This window comes from Thunnus albacares, chromosome 4, assembly GCF_914725855.1.
Source record: "Thunnus albacares chromosome 4, fThuAlb1.1, whole genome shotgun sequence".
In the NCBI taxonomy this organism is placed as follows: Eukaryota; Metazoa; Chordata; class Actinopteri; order Scombriformes; family Scombridae; genus Thunnus; species Thunnus albacares.
The window spans coordinates 18,907,559-18,934,056 of record NC_058109.1 but is presented as its reverse complement, the minus strand read 5'-3'; the positions used below and the strand labels follow the sequence as shown (position 1 = coordinate 18,934,056).

General features: G+C 36.9%; 2 protein-coding genes and 1 long non-coding RNA gene across 4 annotated transcripts in view; 2 read left to right on the top strand and 1 right to left on the bottom strand.

The window, feature by feature from the left end:
• Positions 1 to 2,072: 2,072 nt before the first annotated feature.
• On the top strand, positions 2,073 to 5,752 carry ppil1 (peptidylprolyl isomerase (cyclophilin)-like 1). Its single transcript, XM_044349328.1, has 4 exons — positions 2,073 to 2,288; positions 3,860 to 4,014; positions 4,818 to 4,886; positions 5,468 to 5,752. The coding sequence occupies exons 1-4, from the start codon at positions 2,233 to 2,235 to the stop codon at positions 5,686 to 5,688; spliced, it is 501 nt and encodes a 166-aa protein (XP_044205263.1). The 5' UTR covers positions 2,073 to 2,232; the 3' UTR covers positions 5,689 to 5,752.
• A 3,747-nt stretch (positions 5,753 to 9,499) lies between these two features.
• LOC122980110 (sodium- and chloride-dependent GABA transporter 2-like) lies at positions 9,500 to 25,131 on the bottom strand. Its single transcript, XM_044347831.1, has 14 exons — positions 24,511 to 25,131; positions 17,137 to 17,271; positions 16,914 to 17,054; positions 16,633 to 16,720; positions 14,842 to 14,974; positions 13,044 to 13,178; positions 12,845 to 12,948; positions 12,259 to 12,383; positions 11,622 to 11,734; positions 11,387 to 11,524; positions 11,117 to 11,219; positions 10,345 to 10,445; positions 10,075 to 10,245; positions 9,500 to 9,963 (listed from the first exon to the last, which is right to left on the bottom strand). The coding sequence occupies exons 1-14, from the start codon at positions 24,722 to 24,724 to the stop codon at positions 9,850 to 9,852; spliced, it is 1,815 nt and encodes a 604-aa protein (XP_044203766.1). The 5' UTR covers positions 24,725 to 25,131; the 3' UTR covers positions 9,500 to 9,849.
• The window catches only part of LOC122980111, a 51,915-nt gene continuing 45,716 nt past the window's right edge, over positions 20,300 to 26,498 (top strand). For both annotated transcript variants that reach the window (XR_006402997.1, XR_006402996.1), the window contains exon 1: positions 20,300 to 20,573. This is a non-coding gene — a long non-coding RNA (uncharacterized LOC122980111). The remainder of the gene's footprint in view (positions 20,574 to 26,498) is intronic.

The window sequence follows — 26,498 nt, the reverse complement described above, 5'->3', positions numbered from 1 at the left end:
AATTACTTTCTCACACTTTCCTGTATGCACTACATGAACTCTTGATGTTGATCTCTTGTCAAAATCTAGTTGTCATTTTTTATTCTAGCCCTTACATGAACAAATCTTGATGGTTTTGCTTTTGTTGCCATAAAAATCAAACTTGACATTTTCCACTGAGATTTGTAAAGCTCTCCTTATAGCTCTAAAACTCTTATTGTTTTCTCAGTTGTACATGTGATATTCCTGCCTCCTCTCCACACTACACCATAAAAATCTATAATTTTGGTGACACTGGATAATGCTGGACAAATGACACTGTCCTGTGACATGCCTTTTCTGATCTCAATCTACAACCTTGCCCTGCAGCATGGTAGAGCTTTATCATCAGCTTATACTCTCATGTGATCCTCAAGAGACATATAGTATTTAGCTCCAACAGTGTTTGGAATAAATAAATGTCACATGCTTTTAAATGTCATTGCATCAAGGACAAATGCAGCATAAGCATATATAGGTTGAATAGAGGAGGACCCAGGATGGAGCCCTGTGGGACCCCGCACTCTAATTTTTGTCTAGTGGAGTGGAAGTCCCCATGTGTGACAATGAAATCACGATTATGACAGCAACCTGACTTCTCACTGACACCCACATAAGCCCTGCGGACCCAGTTAAGAACTCTTGAGTGTATGTGCCATCTTAGACCTCAGTTATTACACAGAAAATCAAGGTTTTATGAGAATGTTCACCTCTCATGTTGCATTGTTTGTTTTCTGGTTATTCTAAAAAGAGGCTCAACTTGTAGTCTAATGCTTAATGTAAAAAAAAGTTTGATGATGTAACATGGCTGTAAATGGCTGAATTTATACAGTGTTTTACAATGTTCCTCTCATTCACCCACTCACACACACTGGTGGTATAAGGCAATGACGAACATCTATTTAAATTCAATTTAATGGTCTTTAGTATATTTTATTATTTTAATGCCTCTGTGTTGACAAGGATTGACAAGTTCCTGCTCAATGTTGTTGTTTATCACTACATTGTACTTTAAAATGACAGAGCAATTTGGTCTTATCCAGAGAACTTGTGCTTGTAATAGCACTAAACAGATTGATGGAGGACGGAATAAAAACTTCTTTTTTTTTTTTACTGTTGATGCAAAACATATTCTCTGGTCAAAATGAAATTAATCCAATATCCCTTTTGTACAAATGACATTTTGGGGAGTCATAACTCTATTGTGGTTTCTCAAATGTACTAAATAAATGACAAATTCAGATGTACAAAAAATATTATATATTTTACCCTTCATAAATGTATAAGGAGGAGACAAACAAAAGTCAAATCCAAACCATGGCCTTAAAGATTTTGAGGGTATTTTAAAGTTATTACTAAGTTAAAAATAGTTTTTTTATTAGGTTTTCATTTAAAATTCCTGTTAGCTTCAACACTTCTCTGAAACTGCCTCAACAAAAATAAACCTTGTAAGCTTTTACAAAGTAAGTTTGCAGAGTTGTTGAACTGAATGCATTGTATTTTACAGGTGTTCAGGTCATTGGCTTTTCTTCAGACAAACAGCAAACTGTTGAGAAAGGACGCAAAATAAAGTTGATTAAAAGCATATCACAGAGAGGCCAAAGCTCATCATCAACATGACGCACTTAACACACACGCTTTTACATGTATGTTTACATAGGTTTAATATATATTCGGTTATACATGTTTTACTTGATTTTAATTCAACATTCTTTAATAGTTACTTTATTACTGTCACATCAGTGTTTCTATGTTTTAATTGTTCTTGCTGTAATATTCATATATTTTCTGTAAAGCACTTTGAATGTCTCTGGGTATTAAATGTGCTATATAAATAAAGTTGCCTTACGTTGCCTTAAATATCTCTAAACTCTGATATTGGTTTATTTTATAGTTATATCTTAAGTATTGTGGAAAGAAAAAAAGACAATTAAGGTAGCTACAAAAATAGGTCATGTTAACGTAAAATGGTAATCACAGGTAACCATCCCAAAGAGCTCATTATGTGCATGTCCTTCTCATATCTTCCGTCCAGTAGGGGGCAGTCAATTATAACTGTCGCCCTCTAACACGCGGAGGAAATGAGCGGCAACCACAGAAGAAGAAACTCCCCCTGAAATGAATTGATTGAATGTGCTACAAGCTACCAGTCACCTACGTTTTATTGAAAAATAGTTGTTTAGAGACTACTGACGGTCACAGTGTGGGCAGATAATGTCAGGGATACCTCCAGACACATGGCAACCGCCCACAGTTTCTCTGGAGACGACGTAAGTTTTTATTAAAACCACTAAATGCTAACTGAGTTAGCTTTCAGTAACGTGAGGTCTGTTTGGTGATGTTATAGCTGTTATTGGGTTAAGGTAACTGTAGAGATACCATCATATCTTTCAGGGCTTTAGATATTCTCTAGAGCCCTGTAAGAGTGCTGCTGAGTGTGGATACGAAGTTTGCAAACTTTGCTTCGTTCCTTTGTCACCATGCTAGTTTTTTCTTTGGATGCTTATTAAAAAATAGTGTAATAGATGGATAGATACCCTTATTTACTAAGGAGAAACCAATTAAGAGCAACATTCTCATTTACAATGGTGCCCCTGCTAATACACAATCAAACAAGTCCTATAACAAAGTGTAAAACCACTACCAAACATAAATACAACACAAACAAAAGACAAATTACTTATAAAATACCAAATAACAAGAAGAAACACATTAAGAAAAACAGGAGCATTAATTATATAAAATATCATCCAACAGAGTCTTAAAATGTTCTGGGGTTAAAAAACTTTTTTAATTTAAGGGATTCTTGAAGCTTATTCCACCTATGAGGAGCATAGTAGGTGAATGCAGTTTTTCCCAGTTCTGTATTCATATAAGGTATCCAAGGTAACGCATTTATGTGAGCGGGTAAGGTATCCCATATTTCTAGGTCTTAAACGTGATGATAAATAAAATGATAGTTTATTTAGGATGCCTTTAAAAATAAAAACAAGACTGTTGTTCCCGTCGAGTGGCAAGTGATGGACACCCTACCCTCTCATAAAGGATACAATAATGGCTTCGAAGACTGTCACCTGTAATAAATAACTAATATCTATCTCTCTCTATCTCTCTCTCTCTCTCTCTATATATATATATATATATGTGTGTGTGTGTGTGTGTGTATATATATATATATATATATATACATATACATACGATTTTCGATTGCCAGTTTGTGGTAACTGAGCCTGTACTTGGTTAGGATCTGTCTCTGCTTTCTATCTCTGTCAGTGGAGAGATATTCTGCCAATTCATAATCTCTTTTTAGGGCCAGGCGGCGTTCTAATCTACTTTGGCTTTTAGTTGTTTCTTTCCAATGTTCCAGATAAGTTTCTTTACATTGCGCTGTAATTTTGTTTACTTTGACTGGTGTTTGCAAAGCAGTGTTGGTTTGGGACTGGTCAGAGTGTGTCTGAGAGGAGGCACTAAATCTCAGCGCTGACTGACATAAGGGACTCTTTTCTGGGCTCAGCTTTTAGTTTCTTCTTCTCTTGGTTTACTGGCGGATTGCAAACACCTTTAAGGTGCATACTACCACCTGCTGGATTTAAACTAAAATCCCCACTGACTAAATAAAATAATAATAACCCCTTCCCACCATTTCCTGCACTGCTATAAGTTCTGTATTTTCCAAGTGTTTGAGAGAGCCTAAAAGCTTCTCTAAACAGCTGCTGCACACCTTCTCCAGAAACACCCACAACAACCAGAAATCTCCTTGCTGCATCTATAATTATGTATATCTGAGCCTTTGCTAATCACAGGCTGCTCTTGAACGAGACATGTGTTGACTGCTTTGCAGGATGGGGACGGTCGTGGTGGAGCTGTACTGGAGACATGCACCAAAGACCTGCAAGAACTTTGCAGAGCTGTCCAGAAGAGGCTACTACAACAACACAAAGTTTCACCGAATAATCAAAGATTTCATGGTGCAGGGTGGAGACCCTACAGGGACAGGTGAGTTCATCACACACATGATAAAGCCAGAAATTATTACATTATTCTGGTAATTCATTCATTGTAGGTCCATAAATTCCTAGGAAGTTTCCTGAAAGAACTATGCAATTCAGCACTAATTATATCAGAATCAGCCCAGGTTCTGGGGGCTCTAAGTCTGATTTTCCTCTGAGAGGGAAGTTTTTGGAAGAGGGGCTGGTAGAGGTGAGAGGGGTCAGACATAATCTCACTCACCGGAGGGAATCTCACTCAGGAGGGAAGCGTGAGTCTGATGATCGTCTCTGCACTGCACAACACAACAGGCTGTAGTCTGTGTGTGGAGTGCGGTGATGCGAGGAGAGTGTGATGGAAGAGGAGCTTGTTGATTTAAAAAATGTATATTTATATATATTAATTTATATTGTCCAAATTAAAAACAGCAATTCTTACACTCATCTAAAAGCTCAGGCTCACACATGCAGCCCGATGCAGTAACGCTGAGCCCAAGAAAAATTCCCCCAAGGGGATAATAAATTACATTATCTTATCTTATTTTATCAGATATGCCATTTTGAAAGTCAATCAATCACATTTACTTTAATTAGTAATGCTGTCACCCTGAAAACACTTTCATAATTTTAAACTGACCTCTTCTCAGATGAAAAGCCCACCTTGCTTGAGTAGTTTTTTTTCAGTGTGAAATATACACAGGACGTCTTTTAAAATGAAGTGTGACATGTTCATGGTTTTATTTTGTCTATTCAGTTACAAAACATCACTTGCGAGTTAATCTGCAGTTTGGTGTATCTTTGTTTTCCTAACAGGTCGGGGTGGTGCCTCCATATTTGGTAAACAGTTTGAAGATGAACTGAACCCAGAGCTGAAATTCACAGGTAATTATAATTATAGGTGGGAAAAAACTACTTGAATACAAGGTGGCAGATGTGGAGGAGGAGAATGTGTGTTGGTAAATAAATAAGAGGCTCCCGCACACTTTTCAATTAACTGATTATGTGTGCCAGTACTTCATGTTATTTTTACAAAAATAGCAGCTGACCATCTCATATATGTTAGGTTTACCCACAGGAGTGCTAACCAGGTAAACACCTTTTCAATACAAATTATTTAAAAAAATATTAGAATACAAAATATATGCATAATATAACACCTACTAATACTTGATTTTTTCACTCATCAATAGAGCTACTCTGATGCTGATAAAAATGCAGAAAAGGTCATAACTTGGGTTGAAGCTTGAATTTGTCAGTAAACAAAAGAGGGAAGGAAATATTGAGTAACACGTCATGAAGACAGATGCAATATAAGCACATATATGCATATATTAATGGCTGAATTTCTCTGTTTGTGGTGCTGTTGATTCGTGTTGCATTACAGTAAGAAGTCTTTCTAATATTTTTACAGTGAGGATGGTCACAAACGTCTAATTCTCTCATTTCATCTGTGTGTCTGTTAGGTGCCGGTATTCTGGCGATGGCCAACGCAGGACCGGACACTAATGGAAGTCAGTTCTTCCTCACTCTTGGACCCACTCAGTGGTTAGATGGAAAGCACAGTATTTTTGGAAGAGTGTGCCAGGGGATGGGAGTGCTGAACCGGATTGGGATGGTGGAGACAAGTGGTCAAGATCGTCCAGTTGATGATATCAAAATCGTCAGAGCTAACGTACCCAATTAAACGAATACTGGTTGTTGTTGGGGTTTTTTTACACTGATTTTTAAATAAATAAATATATGTTAAATGTTTCTGTAATAATTTGTTGTTGTTTTTAAGTATAACAACCGATGGAAATGATCAATCCATGAAAGTATTGCACTAGTATTAACTCAAAGGTTGGAGGAACACACAAAAAGTCAAAATGGTTGGAATGAGGACATTAATGTCAAAGAACTGGTTATTCTATTGTACAAAGCTTAAGGGCTGCTGTTGAAAAAGATGTCAAAACTTTTTGTTTAACACTTAGACACAACAAAACAGAACCATGAGAATAGACAAGTTTTTCTTCGTCTTGGCAGCAGGTCTGGTGAGTTGTTGCTGTTTGCTTGCCAGGAATTATTTAAGATTGGCATTTTGATTGGCTGACTGCTTTACTTGAGTTCATACTGAGTTTTACTGGACTATAAAAGTCTGGTGAGATACATTTTCCAATTTTTTCACTTGTTGAATTGTAAAGAGACGAGAAAAATTGTGCAAAATTTTAAGGAAGAGAATAATAGCTGCATACACAGTGACATTAGAAAGTATTTAGACCACTTCACCTGTTGCACACTACTAATTAAAATTGGATTAAGTCTATTTTGGGGGGGCAATTCTCAACACAACCCATAAAGACAAAAAGGAAACACATTTTTACATTTACTTTTTTTTTTTTTTTTTTTTGCAAAGCTGTTACAGTGGCCATTTGGTTCTTGGTCACCTCCCTGACGAAGACCCCTTTTGCCCAGTTACTGAGTTTGTCCAGACGTTCTCAACGTTTTCCATTTCACAGTGATGGAGTCCACTGTGCTCCTGGGAACATTCACAGCTTCAGAAATTATTTTATGCCCTTGCCCAGATCTATGCCTCAACAATATTTGATTGCAAATGTTCCGCAGAGAGTTCTTTGAACTTTAGGGATTGGATTTTGGTCTGACAAGCACAGTGAACTGTGGGACCCTATATATACACAGGTAAGTGCCTTTTTAAAATATGTCCATTGTATTTGTAGATTCCAGTCAAGTTCTAGAAATATCTCAAACACAATCAAAGAAAAGTTAATTGAATCAATTTAAAATTCAATATATGACAAGATAAAGTGTGCAAAAGGTGAAGGGGTCTAAATACTTATATCTAAGTCACAGTATTGTTATGACCCAGCCGCAACATGAAAATGAGACTCCCCTCTTACCAGCTCCCAAGAACCACCAGCAACAAGGGGTTTGCAACCCTTTAAATGTTTATTTAATTACTTTGGCTTCCGGGTAGGTTAACAGCAAAACAACAAACAAAAGGGAATTAAAGCTGATCAACCCAAAATGACCTACTTAAACAAAAACAAAACAAAAATTCAAATCACTGACGTAACTTAACAGAAACAGGAGAGAAGAGATTAAACGAAAATGCTACACACCCCTACAGAACCTGGGCTATTATATGTATATTTGCAAAGCTGTATACAACATGCTGGTCAGAAGTGGAGACAGGAGGGTCCACAGGAGCTGGGGGAAGCTGGCCTTTAAACCTCGAGCTCTGGGGCTGGAACCAATCAGCTCCCTGGAACAACCTACTCACACTCAATCACAAAATCATTCACTGAGCCAATCAGAGAAGCTCACCTGTAGCCCGTTACACAAAGCTACCACAGCAGGTTCACCAGAGGGAGAGAGAGACCCGCAAGCACACACACACACACACACACACACACAGGGTTAAAGCACACAATACAGAAATACACAGGAAATGCTCACTGTATGACCTCTGGGTTGTAACAGTATCTGTACTGTTATTATCTTACTTATTATCAGAATGAGAGTTCTCTGCTATTATCAAGTGATGATTTTGCTTTTCATTGTGTGATAAGGTGAATCTGAGGTGAGGTACAAAACTCCAAAGTGGTCTATGACCTCGGACACAGCAATTATTGATGCATGGTAATCATGTATTGATTACTCACTTGTCCACATATCAGTTCACTCACCTTACTCACATACAGACATACAAAAGAAATATGCCATATTGCGCATTAAGTATTTTATTATACAAATTTAAAGTCATATATAAAGATAAAAGTTATATAAAAACACCCCTCATCAATATAGTTATCCAACAAAATACTATTTCTATATAAAAAAATTTAAAGTTGCAATATATAAGAATCAGAAATTTCTTCTCATTAATGACACCGGTGGCCGTTAAGTGAGCTGCAGTCAGCATCCTGAGCAGCGGTGCTAACATTAGCCAGCTAAAACCACAATATCACAATATATTTCACATGCCTTGCAGTCATGGGCTTGAACTGTCCAATAGGAAGAAAGCCAGCTTGGGGTCCGACGTTGGTGGACTCCATTTCTAAGCTAACGTTAGCTAGTGTTGCACTCTGGTAGTACTGTAGGGGGACGGGAGAGAGGCAAGGCACTCAGAAGTGTGCATAAATGTTACATCCTTTGGATTTTCCCAGCAGAACCGTCCGGAGTCCTTTACATGGAAATCAGTCCACAGGCAACCGAGAAAGTTGGGGAAGGTCTCATTTTATTATTTCTTCACATTCTGTTGTTTGTTTTAGTTAATTTTTGAATGTTTTAAACTAAAATTCTTACATAATTCTTACATATTGCACCTTTAACACTCATAACCTCAGATAATGTGCTTCCTCAGGACAGTGTGGGAATAGTCTGATCTAGTCTTATACTACATTTAAAGTTAAATTCTGACTGGTGCAAGGAAATGCATGACATCAATTTTTTAGTGTATTCATGTAGTAGAGGTTGATTGAGAAAATAGGTTTTTATGGCCTTTCAGGAAATATGGCATGGTATGGAATATGGAATGTTTAGTGGACCTGGCTTGGTCACACAGCTCTGTTGGTTTTACCTAAGTGCATCTTTAATTTTAACAGTTTACTTTTAGAAAAAAAAAAAAGATTATCAACAGGCTTAGACAATGCTGCTTTTGACCTCAGTAACCTCTTCTGCATCAATGCAGTGTTCAACTCAGACTCATAACTGTCCTCTGTGACCCCTGGAGCTCTTCTGCTCATTCCGCCCCTTTGATCTCTTCAAGCTCCTGTTTTTGTAACTGAACAGGCCTGAGCAGCATTGAGTCTTATTACAATAGACCATTCATGTGATTCAAAGAAACTCATGTGGTCCTTTAAAAAATAAATCCTAATCCAAATCATCTGATTTTTATTACCTTTATTTTCTGTGGCTAGCATTGACTTATTAACTGAAATCAGTAAGTCAGTGCTAATAGTCTAATAGTTTATACAATCAGTGTATATATGATGTAATTTTTTAAGACATATAGAGGCATATATCAAGCCAAATAAACATACCTCCTTAGGCCGTCAAAAAATGTGTTAAGTTACTTGCTGCTTGAATTTATAAACCCTATAGTTTATTAGATGCTATTTAAAGGTGCAATATGTAAGAATTACATAAGAATTCTAGTTTAAAACATTCAAAAATTAAATAAAATTATCAACAGAATGTGAAGAAATAATTAAATGAGACCCTCCCCGACATTCTCAGTTGCCTTTAACAACCTGTGTACTGATTTCTTTAGAAAGGATTTGGTATGTTCACTCTTGATATAAAAAAGGCATGTTTTCCCCCTTAATTTTATCTTTTTTGTTGCATATTTAGTCATGAATATTGCTTATGTTACATTATAGCAAAAATATAGATTTAAAGTTTTCATGAGCTTTAACAACAACAATGTAAGTATACTCTTAGTTTAAATAATTTTCTATCTTCACATTCTTAAAATGTACAATAATGCCCTGCCTTGGTTGTAAGTAATGTAAAAAAAAAAAAAAAGTGTATGTAAATGTGATTTGTAGTGACTAAAATGATAAAACACGCAGAAACTCTATCAGATACAGAAAGAATGTTGCAACTCAATATAGTATTTTGTACATTCAGTGTCTGCAACAAACCCAAACATAATTTAATGATAAAAAAACCCCCCCACCTATATTAGACATTTAATATACTGCATATAGATTGATTACCTGATTACTTTAAAAAAAAAAAAAAAACATTAAATGAATGCTAACCTCCACCAAATATAGTAAACAACCTGCTCTATATGTTTTTAAAAATAAAAAATAAAGATTAATTTCAAAGGATTGGCATTTCATCAAACATTGCTGTTTTTTCCATCATCGAGGACATGCATTGGAGTACTGATGCTCGCCAGTTCCTTTGACACCACTGAAAGTTCATTGGCAGGTTGGGAGATTGTCTTGAGACGCTGGGGAAAGACATCAGTTTTGTTAAAGAATATCACCAACAGCCATGCAGACGCAAATGCTTCTTAAAACTGCAAAATAATCAAAAATCACCTGTTCATAACACCACTGACCTGCCAGAGTGTCCCTTTTCCTTTGGCCAGTTTGCAGATCATAGTGACTGGAATCATAGAAAGAGATGACATGGCCAGAAACCAACCGATCCAGTATGCCCACCAAGGGTACACATAGGAGTTGTTGAACTTCATGGGTGTGTATCTCAGGAGCAAAAATACAAGTGTTCCCTATAAAAGGAAACAAATCACAAGTATATACACTGTAGGATCAAAATGAAAGATTATTATTATTAATGTAATGTGTTCTAGCCCTCTTTAGACACTCACACTGCAAATAACAGGGGTGGCATAGAGCCAGCAGTACTTGATCAGTGGTAGAGGTTTGTACCCAATCATGTCCTCAATGTTGTCATAGAAGCGTTCAGCACCTAGGACAGAGACAAATACAGCACATGAACTGTGCCCCAGCTTCACATCATACATACAATTACATAAGTGTTAACATCTTTTTTTTTACCTTAAAGAAACTTTAAAGAAATTCTGTCAACTCAAGCAACTGTTTCAGAACTTTGTCTCTACTTTACTTAATGGGACTTAATGTTATTCTTTCATTGGTGGAACCTTATTTCTTTTTGGTATGTAACATTACAGATGGACGATATAACTAATTGGACAGTTAGTCTTTTTCTACTTTTGTGAATTCTGTTTTTGTTATTTATTACCACAGTCATTGGATTTACTGCATTTTTTCCTAAAGATTTTTCACAGTTTCACAACCGCTTCCAGTGAGATCTTCAAAGAACATCTCCTGCTGTCAAATTTTATTGGAAGTGCATAGTTGTGCACCTACAGACGCAGTGAGAGGTGTGACAATGATTTAGATGTGTCATGTTTCTCCAACACCTGCACACCTCCAGGATGTGTAGGTCCATTATTTATAGCTACTTAATTTATGTACTACCACTAGAACACTGTAAGAGCACTATATGCTCAAAGATTTGATGGATATAGAACATAGCATGGAAGTGAGACATGGCTTTTGTTATAAGGCTGTACAATTAGTGTAAAGTTATTGTTGCATATAAAGACAGTATCTTACCATAAATCCATCCAATAATCACTGACTGGAAGATTGCCATCAGAAGAAGAGTGGGACCACTGCATACATAGTGATCAAAAATCTGCAGAATGTATGCGCCAGCCTATAATTGAAGTAGGCAAATTTGTTTGGATGTCAGTCATCTTTTATTTTATTTATCTAAGCAGACAGCTCCTCCTGATGTTAGTGCTTCATTCTCAATAATTCCTTTTATTCTCACATGATGAATTGCTTATGTGACCACCAGTGAATGTACTTCTGACAGCTCACCTCTGACACCAAGAACAGGCCAAATAGATAGCAAAGAGAACAGATCAGCATCAGAAGAAGCTCTCTGCGATATCCTTTTCGGATCTGGGAAGGGTAGATATCTGCTAAAGAGGTCATGATGCTTTCAAGCCCAGCAAACTAAGGGATGACAGAAAGAAAAGTTAGTGTAGCAACAAGTTAACAGAAGAAGATGGTCAGAAATCTTTGGAGAGACATACAGAAGGCTGTAGCTGACCTGGCCATCTATTCCTAACAAGATGATCATGCTAAAGAAGCACACGGACCAGAGCTGAGGCCACGGCAGAAGGGTCACAGCTTGTGGGTAGACTATGAACACAAGGCCAGGCCCTGCAGAGTGAAACCAACAGTGAGTAAATCAACATGGCTGCCACAGTGTCTTTTCTGATACTACCACTTTAATATGACAAGCGGTGGCTTTAAATACAGCAAGTTACATAGTCCTTCCTTATTTGAAGGTTTCAGTCACAATAACCATTAGAGTTAAAACTAAACATTAAAATGAATACCTATTTGGAAATATTACAGGGGAAACACACTTTTTGTGATTTTTTGAATATATATACTGTTAAAATCAGATTTTGGCCTGAACATGTACATGTACATATATTTGATACTATTATTTGTTTACGTAGCCTCCGATGCTGGTGTAAGGCTGCCGAGGTGCACCTTCCAGATGCTAACCAACCAGGCTGAACTGAGGGGCTGCATAAAGGGCCAGTATAAGAGTTTTTTGAACTGTAAATCATTCAAAGATATTCCAGATGAATTAAATACTGTGGAAAATGTAGGAAACAGACTGTCTGTCAGAGTAAAACCTTTCAATTTGGATTCAGTTAGAAGCACCACCATACCTGACTCAGCAACTGAAGCAATATTGACACCCTGCTTTTGTGACATGTAGCCCAGAATAGAGAAAATGGCAAAGCCAGAGATAAAGCTGGTCCCACTGTTCAACAGGCAAAGATAGAAGGAGTCTCTGCAAATCAGAAACAATGCACTGTCATTATTTTTATTTTATCTTGGTAACAGAGATGGATCAAGGACTGATAACACTGGTGGTTAGTCTGTGAGTTACTGGGTCACTGTATGAAAAATTGTATACAATCAGTGCAAAACATGCTTACAGAGCCCTTAAAATTCAAACACAGTAGTTAACTTAAACTAACATTAAAAATAAACAAAAAAATGAAATGAAGCTTTTTATTAATGTTATGTAAAAGTGACATCAAGACAGATACCTGTCTAGCAGCCATTCACGTACCCACAAAGAGATATTAAGGAACAGAATCAGATTTTAAAACGTTTGAAATTTAATGGATATTGCTACTATTGACTACTGTTTACAGTATGATGATTGTGTTTTATTTATGCACCACATCTTGCTGCAAAGCATTTGGATGCTTAAACATCACATCTTCATCTTTATAAAGTGCTCACCTGTAGCAGTTGTTGTTGTACTTGTTGTAGCTCCCGAGTGTAGTCAGACATCCCAAACATAAGGCATAGGAATAAAATATCTGGGTTCCAGCATCCATCCAAACCTAAAAACCAGTAAAAAAAAAAAAGAGCATTAACACCTTTGCTATGAAACTGATCATAAATTTGAATACCAAAGAGATCATAGGCTAAATGATACCTGTGGGTCGGCCAAACGTTCAGGATTGGGATACAGGTAGTACTTGATACCATGAAAGGCTCCTGGAAGGGTCATTCCTCTCAGAAACAGCACCACTAACATGACGAAGGGGAATGTAGCTGTGATGTAGGTGGCCTGTGTTTGAGCAAGAAAAACTAATTCGTCACAAATTAAAGAATACTTGACTGTACAATCTACAGTGCATTGTTTCTGATTTGCAGAGACTCCGTATACAGTACAATGTACAGTATGTGTCTACAGTACAGTCTAGACACTGACAAATTTGCTTGGAAGGTGTGACATGCTTTTGGTAATTGTTTCTGTAGTTTTACAACATACCGAGACATAATGTTACTGTGACTTTGTTTTTTTTATTGCCATGGACTTTCAACACGCCCTAAATGCACCTGCCAGAGCCATGAAACATGTTGCTTCTTATGTGACTGAGGACTACTGAAGGTACTAGAAATTCAGGGTAGAGCAGTGTGTGTGAACCTGGTGTTATACAAGGTATATAGAGGTGTTATACAAAAACAATTCAGTTTACCAGTTGAAAAAACTTCATCAACCTTAAAAGGTGAAGGAAGCCAAGAAGATGCCATTGAAACTCTTATTGTACCAGAGGATCAACTCATATAATTGGAATTTGAGCCACCGGGGCAGAAATACAAGAGATAGGAGTGACTCCACTAGACACAGGCGCTCCGTATCATCGCTAACATCTCTCTCACAAGGCAGTCTGCCAGTCTGTGTTTCCAGTTGACTTTCTCACAATCAAAGACCTCACTCCAGCTCATCCATTGAACGCCAGACAAACAAGGGTTTTGGCTTGTAGCTAACTTTTCACAGCATTGTGATAAACATCCGTCATTAATACCTTTTTTCCAATGCTCAAGGCGAGAGTGACATATAAGAGTTGACTGCATGTGGCTACAAGTCTGTGGAAACCACAGGTGCAAAACAACATTCTTACAGTATTTAGTGGAGATTTCCATTGAGTTACCAGCCTTCCCATATGTACTCTCATATTATATGAATAGATGCCAGGGAGTAGAAGCACAGTTATATGACTCATGTTGTTGAGCATACGACCATGTTGTAAGCGATTCCTGCTACAAACCTGGATTGAATTGAAGCAACATTAGCAGACCTGTATCCTCCTAAAGAATCTGGCACATCTTGTTGTGGGCTGATTTGAGTGCACAATAAGTTCAAGCATGTGCACACGTGAGAGCTAAATGGTGCTTTATCACCCGCCCAAAGACAAAGTGCCATTTAAGCCTACATAACCAGAATACATAACCTGCATGTTTTGGGCTTTTCATATTTTTTTTTATGTTATAGTTTTACAGTGAATAAAATGCATGATGTTGTGTAACTCAGTAGGTGAAGTAACCTCTAAGTTACATCATGCTGATCATGTAACCTGGTTATATCACCTGCTGAGGTCACTGACATTCAACGTTAAAATCCTTTTCACACAGTAAGGGAAACAAAAGTGACAACAGTTGACAAATTAATGTTGGAGGAGACACCTTTGTCTAATAATCTACAAATGCACAGGATCAGAGGGGCTTTCCTTCTACTTTTATATGCTCTAAATATGTTTCAGGGTCAGAATAGATTAACAACATTTCAGATTGTTATGTAGGTGAGTGACAGCCTCCTGAAAATACCTCTACTCTCACCAAGTCACCAACATAAGAAAAAAGAAGTTGAGTAAAGAAATTAAAGAAAAGTGAAGATTACGTTGGCACTACATGACATACTACATTTCTGTTTGTCTTTTCAGTCTCACCTTTCCTGTGGATCTCACTCCCTTCCAGACACAGAAGTAGCAGATGACCCAGGCCAGAAGAAGGCACAAAGAAAGGTCCCAATGTACGTTTCCCAACGTCTCTATGCCAGTGGATATATTTAGCACCCGTCGTCTGTAGGGATCAATGTACTGTCACTGCATGTGAATCACTTATTTAAGGCAATAGACAACTTAACATGTCCTTTAGTCTCAAGTTGTTTCTATCATGTTGTTTCCTACAACAATTAAAAAACTGAAAGAAATGTTACAACACAAGGACCATGCACTGTCTACTGTACAGCTTATGTCTGCCACAGCTTGATATTTTTAATGTTTCTGAGTTATTTTATTTATTCCAAGATTTAGTGAAGGCACACTAGTCATATGCCCCTTTCTCATTAAGAAAATTTTCTAAGCTCGTGGAATTTGTGGAGAAGGCCAACCAACCTAAAATGTTTTTAGAATTTGAAAAGCATGTGTTTAACTAATTATGATGGCTTCTTCACATTTAGATGTCCAGGTGAGCCAGCATGCACAATACTGGAATCCTGGCACGGGCAAACTTGAAAGGAATGCAGCTATTATTTGTTATTAGTTAACATCTGTGATTGACAAGTCAGAAAGTCCATCATGAAAGGTCTGCTGATGTAAAAGTTCAGCAAACTATTCATCATTATGCACGCTTGAATATGCAATTAAAGGTCCTGCATACCTTTGGTATACAGGTGTTGTCACTTATTCTGGTTGATTAAACCTGCGGGGTTTGCATCAGGTGTATATTTTCCCACCCTGATAGATGCAACAAAACTAACGAGGGATTGATGCAGATGTCTATCAAACATAGTCTGTATATGCCCTCATGGTCCAGACAAGGGGTTTAATCAGCCAAAATAACCACAAACATGAGTGTGTGAAGAATTTAACTATTAAACAACTAGTCAGTGAGCAAGGCTGTTCTGTGCTGATGCTGCACTCCTGTCAAATGGATTCTAGAGATGGGAAGGATACCCATGATTGTGTGAGGGTTAAAAATACTGTGCAGTGACAATAAAGCACTATATTAAATCTGGTTTTAATTACCATGAATAAAGACCTTTGACTGATGTCATCCATATTTGTTTTCCTTTTCATACACACTTTTCATGTCACGTGTTCCAGTTGAAATTACAACTGTGATTATGAGATCCGGTTAAAAGTTAGATAATTCAAAGTCGTTTGTAGGTCGTTACAGTGCTGCACACCCCCAGGTGTTTTTGGTTATTTTGGCTGATTAGACCTTTGCTCAGGTTGAAGTTGGGTGTGGCTATGCCTGGTGTTACATGACAGTAATAAACTCCAAAACTAGTAAAGTTGTCTTGCCCTAACTTGTGCAACCCAGTTAACGGAGATGTCAATCACAGACATGTCTGTACACACTCAAACAATCCTGAGATGAGTTCCAATTTGGCAAATTAAGCACAAAAAAAAAAAAAAGTATAGTGCCAAACAAGAAACTAACTGGAAAATCTCTGATTTCCCATCCACACTAAAATGCAAAGCTGGTGTTTTCAAAATAACCCTCTTGAGATTGAAAATCTCTGCTTTTGGGGTCAAAAAAGGAAGGCCAAAATCTAGAGAAACAATTAGACTTAGCCAGCACAACAAGCAACTAATGTTGAAAGAAAAATGTATACTTTGTCAGCAAATGTGAGTACAAGGCTTTAGGAGACTACCTGTGTAAAATTGTTCAGTGAGATGTGGTACTGCTGTACTTTACTACAAGAATTAAGTCTCTTTTGGGTAAAAACTTACTGCCAAAACTCTGTAACAGATGATGATGAATTCAAAGGTGAGGTCAAGTTGAAAGTGGCATTATAGTGGTTTAATACCACACAAGCATCTGAAATATATCAAAGTATGGTTAAACACAGTTAAAACTGAAAACGCATGATCAATTATACAATTATTAGATGATACAGTCCCCAGTTTAAATAAATGCAGATCATCTAAACCAGACATCTTAACTATAAATACAATGAAATAATGCAAACATTTTCCTTATTAGTAAACTCCAGGACAAACAATTACTTCACCTGTATTCCATGTGTTATTACAGGTGGCCCATGGCAACTCTCCGGAGAAGGAGGAGAAAAAGTAAAGAAAGGCCCAGGCTAAAATCACAATGTAGCTGATACATCCATAGAAAATGATCATTTGGCTGGCGAACCCCATGCCTGAAAACAACATAGAGTGTTTATATAGCATTTCCTCCTTAAGTCTGCACAGTGCATCAAAATCCTGGCAGGTACACCTCACCTTCGAACAAGGGGCAGATTTTCCTCCAGCACATGATTCCCCCCTGACTGGTATACTGGCCCAGTGCTGTTTCCAGGACGAACAGAGGAATGCCACAGGTCACAAGGAATAGGATATAAGGAATGAAGAATGCACCTGTGAGTGTGAATAAAGGATTGTTAATGCACATAGAACACCACACATACAAAGACTATATTCACACACATTTTTTTGTGATTTCAACTCCTTGAATATCTGACAAAATGATGCATGTAACGGTTTAAGAGGTAGGCTTTTCTATACTCGCCTAAAATCTGAGTTTGACACATGCTCATAAACTATCGCCTTTATCAGGGAAGACATCTTGACATGTGATGGTAGGAAAAGCACAGGTGCAAATAATCAAAAGAATGATGACTGAATTCCATTTAGCTGCTTCAGCTTCATGGTCCTGGTATTGTGCATGCTGGATCACTGTAACGGCTTACTGGGCTTGAATAGAACAGATCCATGTTAATGTCATTAGTAACACGTGCTTTTCCTACCATGACATGTCAAAATGCCCGCTGTGAAAAAGGCCTCAGTAGTCCACTCTGTAGTGTGAAGTAAAGTGAGATTTCAGACACTTATGAATCATCCTTATGTGCAGTGATCATAGTCACAGGTGTAGTGTTGCATGACTAATTTTATGATAATAATAAGCGACACACTGCATTATGGGATTGTTAACAGAAAGTAGTGTCTGTTTTTCGTCGAATTGTGGGAATTTTTGAGGGTGCTATATAGTGCATTCATTTCACACTGAGAGTTTGGACACCCAGTTAAAATGGTGGACAGTAAATAGAGTGCACTACATATTAAATAGGAAGTTCATGACATATTGGAGTTATTGTGAGTCTCCAACTTGTAAATGTCATTCACGTCAACATCCAAGTTGTTATTACGACTGGGAAACTTGGGATTTTTGAAAGCTCCGATATATTCAACTTGGAAGTGCCTGAAAACCAAACAAATATTGGTCAATTACATTGGCCAAATATCTTAGTTCAATGCAATTAAATCCAAATTAAATGGATATGGGGTTATATTGTCATGCACAATATTTTAATCTTCACACAACCAACTCAGTAATCACAAAATCATCTTGATGACATGAACACTTAATCTTTCCAATTTTCACCATTTGATATGAAATGAACGAGACATGAGATGGATGAAATTTTGGTTTAACGACATTTGACGCAGGTCTTTGGCTGACGTGACGCATCCATATATATATATATATATGTTATGGTGCAAAAGTTTTAGGCACAAAAGTAAAGTGAGAATGCTTACAAAAATATTTCTATAAATTGTTTTAATTTATCCATTAACTTCTTACAAAGTTGAGTAAACAGCAGAAACCTAAATGAAATCAATAGTTGCTGTGAGCAGCTATGCCTTTAAAACAGCAGCAGTTCTCCCCGGTTCACTTTAACACAGTTTTTCATGGTAACTTGCAGGTAGGTTGTTGTAACCATCCTGGAGAAAGAATGTTCTTCTGTTGATTTATTATTTAGGCCTCTCAGGTGCTTCTTCATGTAATCCCAGATTGACTCCATGATGTTGAGATCAGCGCTCTGTGGGGGCCATACCATACCATCTATTGCAGGACTCATCATTCTTCTTGTTGCTGAAAATAGTTCTTTATGTGTCTTTGAAAACTCAAAGTTTTGTGAACATTTTATAGTTCGAATGGTGTCTGTCGGATAAGGGATGTCCAAGCAGTTGAGTGTCAAAGTGACAAAGGTTCCTACTCAGTTGGACGTTTCGTCCCATAAATTGCCTTTATAAATTTTAATGCTTTAAAAAATTATATAAAATCACTGAAACATGTTACATTTCAGAAAAATACAAGCACACATCTCCTTAATGAGCTGCACAGATTGACGCTTGAATGGTTTTTATAGCACAAAGTATGCAGCAGTTGAAAGAAACCAAAAAATGTACGGAAGACTGAAAATAAAATACAAACAGCTGTGTGTGTATGTAACATGAGTGTGTGAAGAATTTAACTATTAAACAACTAGTCAGTGAGCAAGGCTGTTCTGTGCTGATGCTGCACTCCTGTCAAATGGATTCTAGAGATGGGAAGGATACCCATGATTGTGTGAGGGTTAAAAATACTGTGCAGTGACAATAAAGCACTATATTAAATCTGGTTTTAATTACCATGAATAAAGACCTTTGACTGATGTCATCCATATTTGTTTTCCTTTTCATACACACTTTTCATGTCACGTGTTCCAGTTGAAATTACAACTGTGATTATGAGATCTGGTTAAAAGTTAGATAATTCAAAGTCGTTTGTAGGTCGTTACAGTGCTGCACACCCCCAGGTGTTTTTGGTTATTTTGGCTGATTAGACCTTTGCTCAGGTTGAAGTTGGGTGTGGCTATGCCTGGTGTTACATGACAGTAATGAACTCTAAAACTGGTAAAGTTGTCTTGCCCTAACTTGTGCAACCCAGTTAATGGAGATGTCAATCACAGACATGTCTGTACACACTCAAACAATCCTGAGATGAGTTCCAATTTGGCAAAATAAGCACAAAAAAAAAAAAAAAAAAAAAAAAAAAATTTGTGCCAAACAAGAAACTAACTGGAAAATCTCTGATTTCCCATCCACACTAAAATGCAAAGCTGGTGTTTTCAAAATAACCCTCTTGAGATTGAAAATCTCTGCTTTTGGGGTTAAAAAAAGAAGGCCAAAATCTAGAGAAACAATTAGACTTAGCCAGCACAACAAGCAACTAATGTTGGAAGAAAAATGTATACTTTGTCAGCAAATGTGAGTACAAGGCTTTAGGAGACTACCTGTGTAAAATTGTAGACTTGAATAATAAAAGGAAGAAAGAGTGTGAAGAACAATGTGTGATTGCTTTTAGCAATTGTACATTGCTTTTAGCAATCACACAATCACTGGAATGTGCTACAAATGAGAAAAGTAATAGCATTCATCTCCTTATGGGGATGTACAATTTGACATTGAAACGAAGTTGATAGGACAAATCGTGTAGGACTAGTTAAACGCCGAAAAACGGCGAAATAATAAATAGCTTCGTAGCTCTCACACAATTACAACAACTCTGATGTGATGTGAATGAGGCATGGTTTGTGACGTCACAAGTACTGTGTAGAAGCCGTTGACGCCATGTTCTGGACAGATACTCAAGCCTAAACGGAAACTGAAAAACCACAAGTTCAGTGTAATAAAAAACCAGAGGGCTGTGTCAGGTTAAACTTTGCAGTAAAGTGAGTGAGTTTTAGGGTGGAAGCAACAGCTAGGAATTTTTCCTCCATACTTTATCAGGGAAGTCAATGCTGACATGGATTTTGTACATTCTGCCAAGTAGCGTTAGCGTTAGCATTAGCATTGGCGTCGTCCCGGAACTGAAGTAGCAAGCGGGAGTCTGTTAGGTAAGTTAACTAAAGTGTCAAAAGAAAGCTGTCGACTCGATATTTATGAATATATTTAGCAGCTAACCTAAGCTATAACTTTATGATATCTCTGTGAAAATGCACTTGTCTGGTTTGTCAGTATAATAATTTCATCAACTGTTTTAACGGCTAAGTTAGCGTTAGCTCTTCAGTTGATAGAGGTCAGTTTCCGATTTGGAGTTAAGGGGAAAGTTAAGGGAAACATAAATAATGATATTTAGCGACTGATTCGCCGCTTTTCACCACTTACAGTATTAGACATCGTAGCAAACGCCTTAACGCTGTTTAAACCCACTTTCAGATTTTTTAAACCTGTACTGCTATTATGAAAACAGAAAAAAGGGCGATTTCACTGATATTTCCCCATTCAGACCATATCAGACCAGGTCCGGACCAAAAACCATTATACTTAAACGTGTCAAATCTGGACTAGATTAAGAAGGAGACTCAAGGGACTCATTACAACACAGTTTCAGATTTGTGAAAACTTTCTCCCATCCAGACTACTTAGACCAGGTCCAGATCAAAAACTACTATACTTAGACTTGTCAAATCTGGACTAGATTACCAAAATATCTTTATAGAGTAAATTTTCTAATCTGTCTAATGTGGTCTGGATGGGGGAAAAAGCAGTGAAATCACCCCTTTTTCAGTTTTCACAGACTGCTGTCAAGTAGAAGGTTATTGATATCGATTCATCTTCATTATATAAAAATTTAAACAGTATTCAGCAATAATCATTATGAATATGCTGAATATGTGTAGGCTCTAGCTTTAGGGCTGCAACTAATGATTCATAATGTTGTGGATATTTTGAGTGATGTTCAGCACCTCAGTGGAGAAAAGCGGACACAAGCCTTTGATGTCTTAAAGCTGAAAATGTTTATTGAAGCACTTGATCAAGGAGAACTGAAATAGTGAACATCGAAGTCATCTGCAACTTGGATGCTGTCTCTTTCTGTTCTGCCCCCTGAAGGTCTGATAATTAGTCTTTAACCTGAGCAGATCAGCCTACAATATGAAAAATTAGTCTAATTGGTTCACTAGTTTCTAAACAAGGAACTGCGTTTTACCCGTGTTAGTTCAGGTCACGTTGCATGGAACTTCAGGTCACTGTCAGCACATTCTGGCTATGCATTCACCTATTTGTTGTCTAGGCGGGCCCCCTCTGACCTTTGTAACCACGGCAATACCCTTTATCAGAGAGGTTTCTGCATCCCCAAAACAGACACAGACAGCTGCCTATCCAAGGAGAGACAGTGTCTCTCTCTGCAAGACTTTATGTTGCTTACTCTGTGTCCTAATAAGATCTTTAATTTACAGCAATACAACAAACAACAAGAGATAAGCAGCAAATCCTAAATATTGTAGAGGATGAAACCAGAATGTTTGGCAGGTTTGCTCAATAAATTGACTTACTGCTGATTAATTCTATGTGTATAAACTAACTGACATATCAACTAATAGATAAAGCTCTGATGTGTATAAGTATTAACATTTTTGGAGAAAACAGTTAGTAGTTTCCAGCTTTCTAGTAATTTCCCAGTTTGTTTCTCCTTGCCTCCACTCTCTATCTAGACAGTTGTGTTAATCTTGGATGTGTGAGTAGCATTCGCTTACTGACTGTAGCCGGCATTATTTCAACTAATTGTGGCTTAGTGACTGCAGCCAAGATTCCTTTTCGAGGGTGTTACGTGTTTACACAATGTGGGTTTGAGCCACAGAGTTGCATAGCGAGTGCGACTGCACAAATATAATGCAAAACTACAAACATATAAAAATGATATTGAAGCCAGATCTAAAAGCCACATGTGGTTATGAAATTGCAAATATAGCTCATGACCTTTTAACAGGACAGAGTCTACATTTAGAGATCACCACCTGGCATACTTGACATCTCTGGGAGCGCTGGATTAGGAAAGTTTATAAAACCAAAGATGGGGTGGTGGACGGGAAATATGAAAATAAAGTGAAAAAATATGGATAAATTACATTAGATGGCTAATGTTTGCATTGAACTTGAGCTTTTAAGTCAACACCATTACAAAAAAAACAAACAAACAAAAAAACTTTTACTAAGAAAACCACTCAAATTTTCTTAGTCAAGTCCCATTATGTTACCACAACACTGCTGAACAACTATTAACCAGTCATTCCAGGATTTCACAGTGTTTTTTTATGATTATTGCAGCCAAAAATACTTGATTTTGCAGTGGCTTTTCTCAAAAATTCCAACACTATTTGTGATGTTATGTGATCTTTGCGGTTGTGGTTAAGTTGTGGGAATTGAGAAAAATTGCAAGCAAAGGAAAATAATGCAATTTAAAAAAAAACTACTACCAATGAAGAGTCATGTAATCACCTCCTTTGATAAAAAGCATATTGGGTTTCACAGAAACAACTATATTTCAGCGCTTATTTTTTAGAATTTGTTTTGAACCATGGGCTCAAAGTTATATAAAAAAGAAAATACTGTACTTGTTCCATTTATAAGCCTTTATTAAATAAAGTTTCACCTCAACCTTAGTACCAAATAAAATCAGTCAGTAATGCCATTAAAATAAACCATTAACATAAAAATATCATTTCATTTCCAAAGTGCCCATTTTTACGTTTGAGTTAGATTATGTTCATCTTTGCTGTCTGAACAACGCATCAACTTGTATTCTTAAAAGTTACCACAACACAAATGCAACAATTGGTCCAAATCATAAGTGGTCTTGATTTAGCTGTTTCATGCGGAAAAGTTTTGGTAATTTGCAAGCTAGCAAAATTGCAAGCTCTTGCAAATTTCTTGAATTTGTGTTAATTATTTCTTTAGTAATTTCCTTGAAGGACTGATTAATAATTGAGCCCTCAAAAAGCTGAAACCTGACAGTTAATGGTTGTCCTAAATTCAGCTGGGCAGGGTTTCAGAGTTAGATGGAGTCATTCATTGTTTGGTAATGTAACCTCTTAGCTAGTTGCATTACAGCGTATCTAAAGAATTAAACACGTTTTGTGCGTGATGTTACTCACGAATTTGCCTGGAGTGTCCTAACCTAACATGAAACAAAACTGGTAGAAAGAGTGTAATTGATTTATCTGTCATGCAAGTGGACTGGCTTCTCCAGATAAAGAAATGACACATATTGATTTTCCTGCTCTTCACTTCACATGTAAGAGCAGAATGACGAGTAAAAACACAAAGTTTATGTTTAAGTTAAGTTTGAAAAAACAGCTCAAAGTTACTTTATTTATTAATTAGATTACAACCAGTCAAGCAGAATTTTCACATTGGGACCAATGAACATTACATTATAAAACACTTTACCAGCTGGTTTACAGTACTTATGTAAAAATTGCTTGTGTTTGTCTTTTCGATTTGAGGGATGTGAAATCAGCTTGAGGACTATGGTACTTTGTAAGCAAATAATAATAAGAGGGATTCAGCAAAGAATGTGACTCTCCTCTTTGCACAGACACAGGCAGTACATTATTTTCATTGCCTTTCATAACCTGTCAAATCCTTAATCATCAGATGTGAAGCAGAGAGAGAGACAGACAGACAGTAAAGTTTTACAGAGGACAGCGTTCAGGGATTTTGACTAAATACAGCAGTTAAACAATAGGTTTGTATGACGTTCTAGAAGTGCATTTGGCAATTTATCACATGTGAAATACCAGATGGTTTTAAGATTAACAGATCACAGTTTTTCCTAGAGCAACACTCATTCAATATTTTACAGCAAAAGTTTCTAGAAGCAACCTAACATAAAATAAAATTTATTGCAATTTCTTTATTGCTCTAGTTTATAGGCTACAGAGGGCTAAAAAACGAGTTTGCATTCATTCTCTAACACTTAACTGCATTTTTATTCAGGGGAGTTAGGGTTATTGGTACTAAACTGAGAGATTAAAAAGTACAAATACTCACCACCACCATTCTTGTAGCACAGATATGGAAACCTCCACACATTTCCAAGTCCAATAATAGCTCCAGCCACAGACAGAATAAACTCCTTTTTGCTACCCCACTTGCCTCGCTCCTTGACAGACTGTGAAGTAGTCTTTGGAGGGAGATGACACAGCCTGGCCAGAGAGTCTGCCATATCGCTGAGGGAGAAGTGATCTAATGGCAAGACTGGCATTGATTCTTGAGTTTCTGGATTGACTGGCTGGGGACCGTCTGATGCAAATTTGAATGGGGCTACCTAATTGACAGGCTGCAAGGTATTTTAGCCACAAGGGGGACCTCTAGATGTACGCCAGAAAGTAATTTGCCAGCACATGGTATTGAGGGATTTGAAAGTGAGGCTGATAACTAGAAGAAGTCACGAATACAGATTAACCTGTCAGTCTCAACTCAAGAATGAAGTATGTAATTAGCTTTTTTGTAACAAAACACAACAGAGATTTTAGATAATTACTTGTTAAAGGTCCAAAGTGAGTTGTTACGGGGCCAAGAATTTCTTTTTTTTTTCAGTGTACATTGCCTGTGTACACTGCTTTCCACATACTTCTCCTTTTTAAAGTTGAGCTTAAAGTCCAAGTACTAAGTTGCTTTCAGATACATACATTACCTTTTTATAGTGAAGACATATATATATATATGTATATATATATATATATATATATATATATATATATATACACACACACTGTTTATTTTTAGAGGGAAATAGTTGAAGTATGTATAGCTGTATTTCAGGTTTTGAGCAAAATAACAAAAAAAAAGCTTTTGTGTGAGTGTTTGCCTTTGGTAGAAACGTATCAAATAATCTTAAGTTAAACATTTTAGGGTCCGAACTGACACATACATAAATCATTATATGTAATATAAGTGTTCACCAGAACACTTATATTACATATAATGTAATGGCATTTAGCCAAGTAATTGCTATACCGAAGGCAAAACTTATGTAATCAACCATTACTCAGGTATTTGTGTGATCCATCACAATTACAGTGTGTCATTTGTGTCAGAAGACTTACATGACAACACATTTTACAATAATAACCACCAAGTTGTACAACTGAAACTCTATAAGAAGCTGTTTTTGAGATATTACTGTGGAGTTTTTTATGTGAATAGCCCCTTTTATAATTTGATGATGTACTTGTACTGAACTTCACCTTAAAGTATAAAGTTGTTTGCAAGTATACTCACTGCACTATACTCACACAGTGCAAGCTCTTTCTCGAATGCAGTTGCAAAACACTGTTATGCCTTTCCACCCTTGCTGCTCCTCAAGGATTATTTCTATGCAGCTCAGTATTTAAAGAACACAGCAGGGTGCACTTCTGGATCTTTGTTCCTCCTCTGAGTGCAGTGACACTTCCATTAGCTAATATAAATTGCTGGTTGCTAATGCAGGCTTTTCAGCCTTCACACGAGGATTTGCTCTTTCAACCCAAAGCCCCTTTAGATATTCTCTATTGTCAGTGCTGGAAGAAGTATTCAGACCATTTACACAAGTAAAAGTAGCAATACAACACTGTTACAAGTGAAAGTCCTGAAGTAAAGAAGTATCAGCAACAAAATCTACTTAAAGTGTCAGAAGTTCAGTATAAAAGTACTTAATGCAGAATAGACCCTGTCAGTGATTTACGTTATAGCTTATTATTTGATCATTATTATTGATGCGTGAAAATGTAAGTAGTACTTTTTTGTTGTAGCTGGTCAAGGTGGCGCTGATTCATACTGTTGGGTAATTTAATCGATAACATTTATTCATATTTTATAAACTGATCACATATTATGTATATTAAATCTTAATCTGAAGTAACTACAGTATTTAAGTATTGCTGCCAAATAAATGTAGTGGAGATAAAATTACAATAATGAAATGTAGTAGAGTAGATGTATAAAGTAACATAAAATGAAAATACAGAAGTATAGTACAAGTATGTCAAAATTGTACT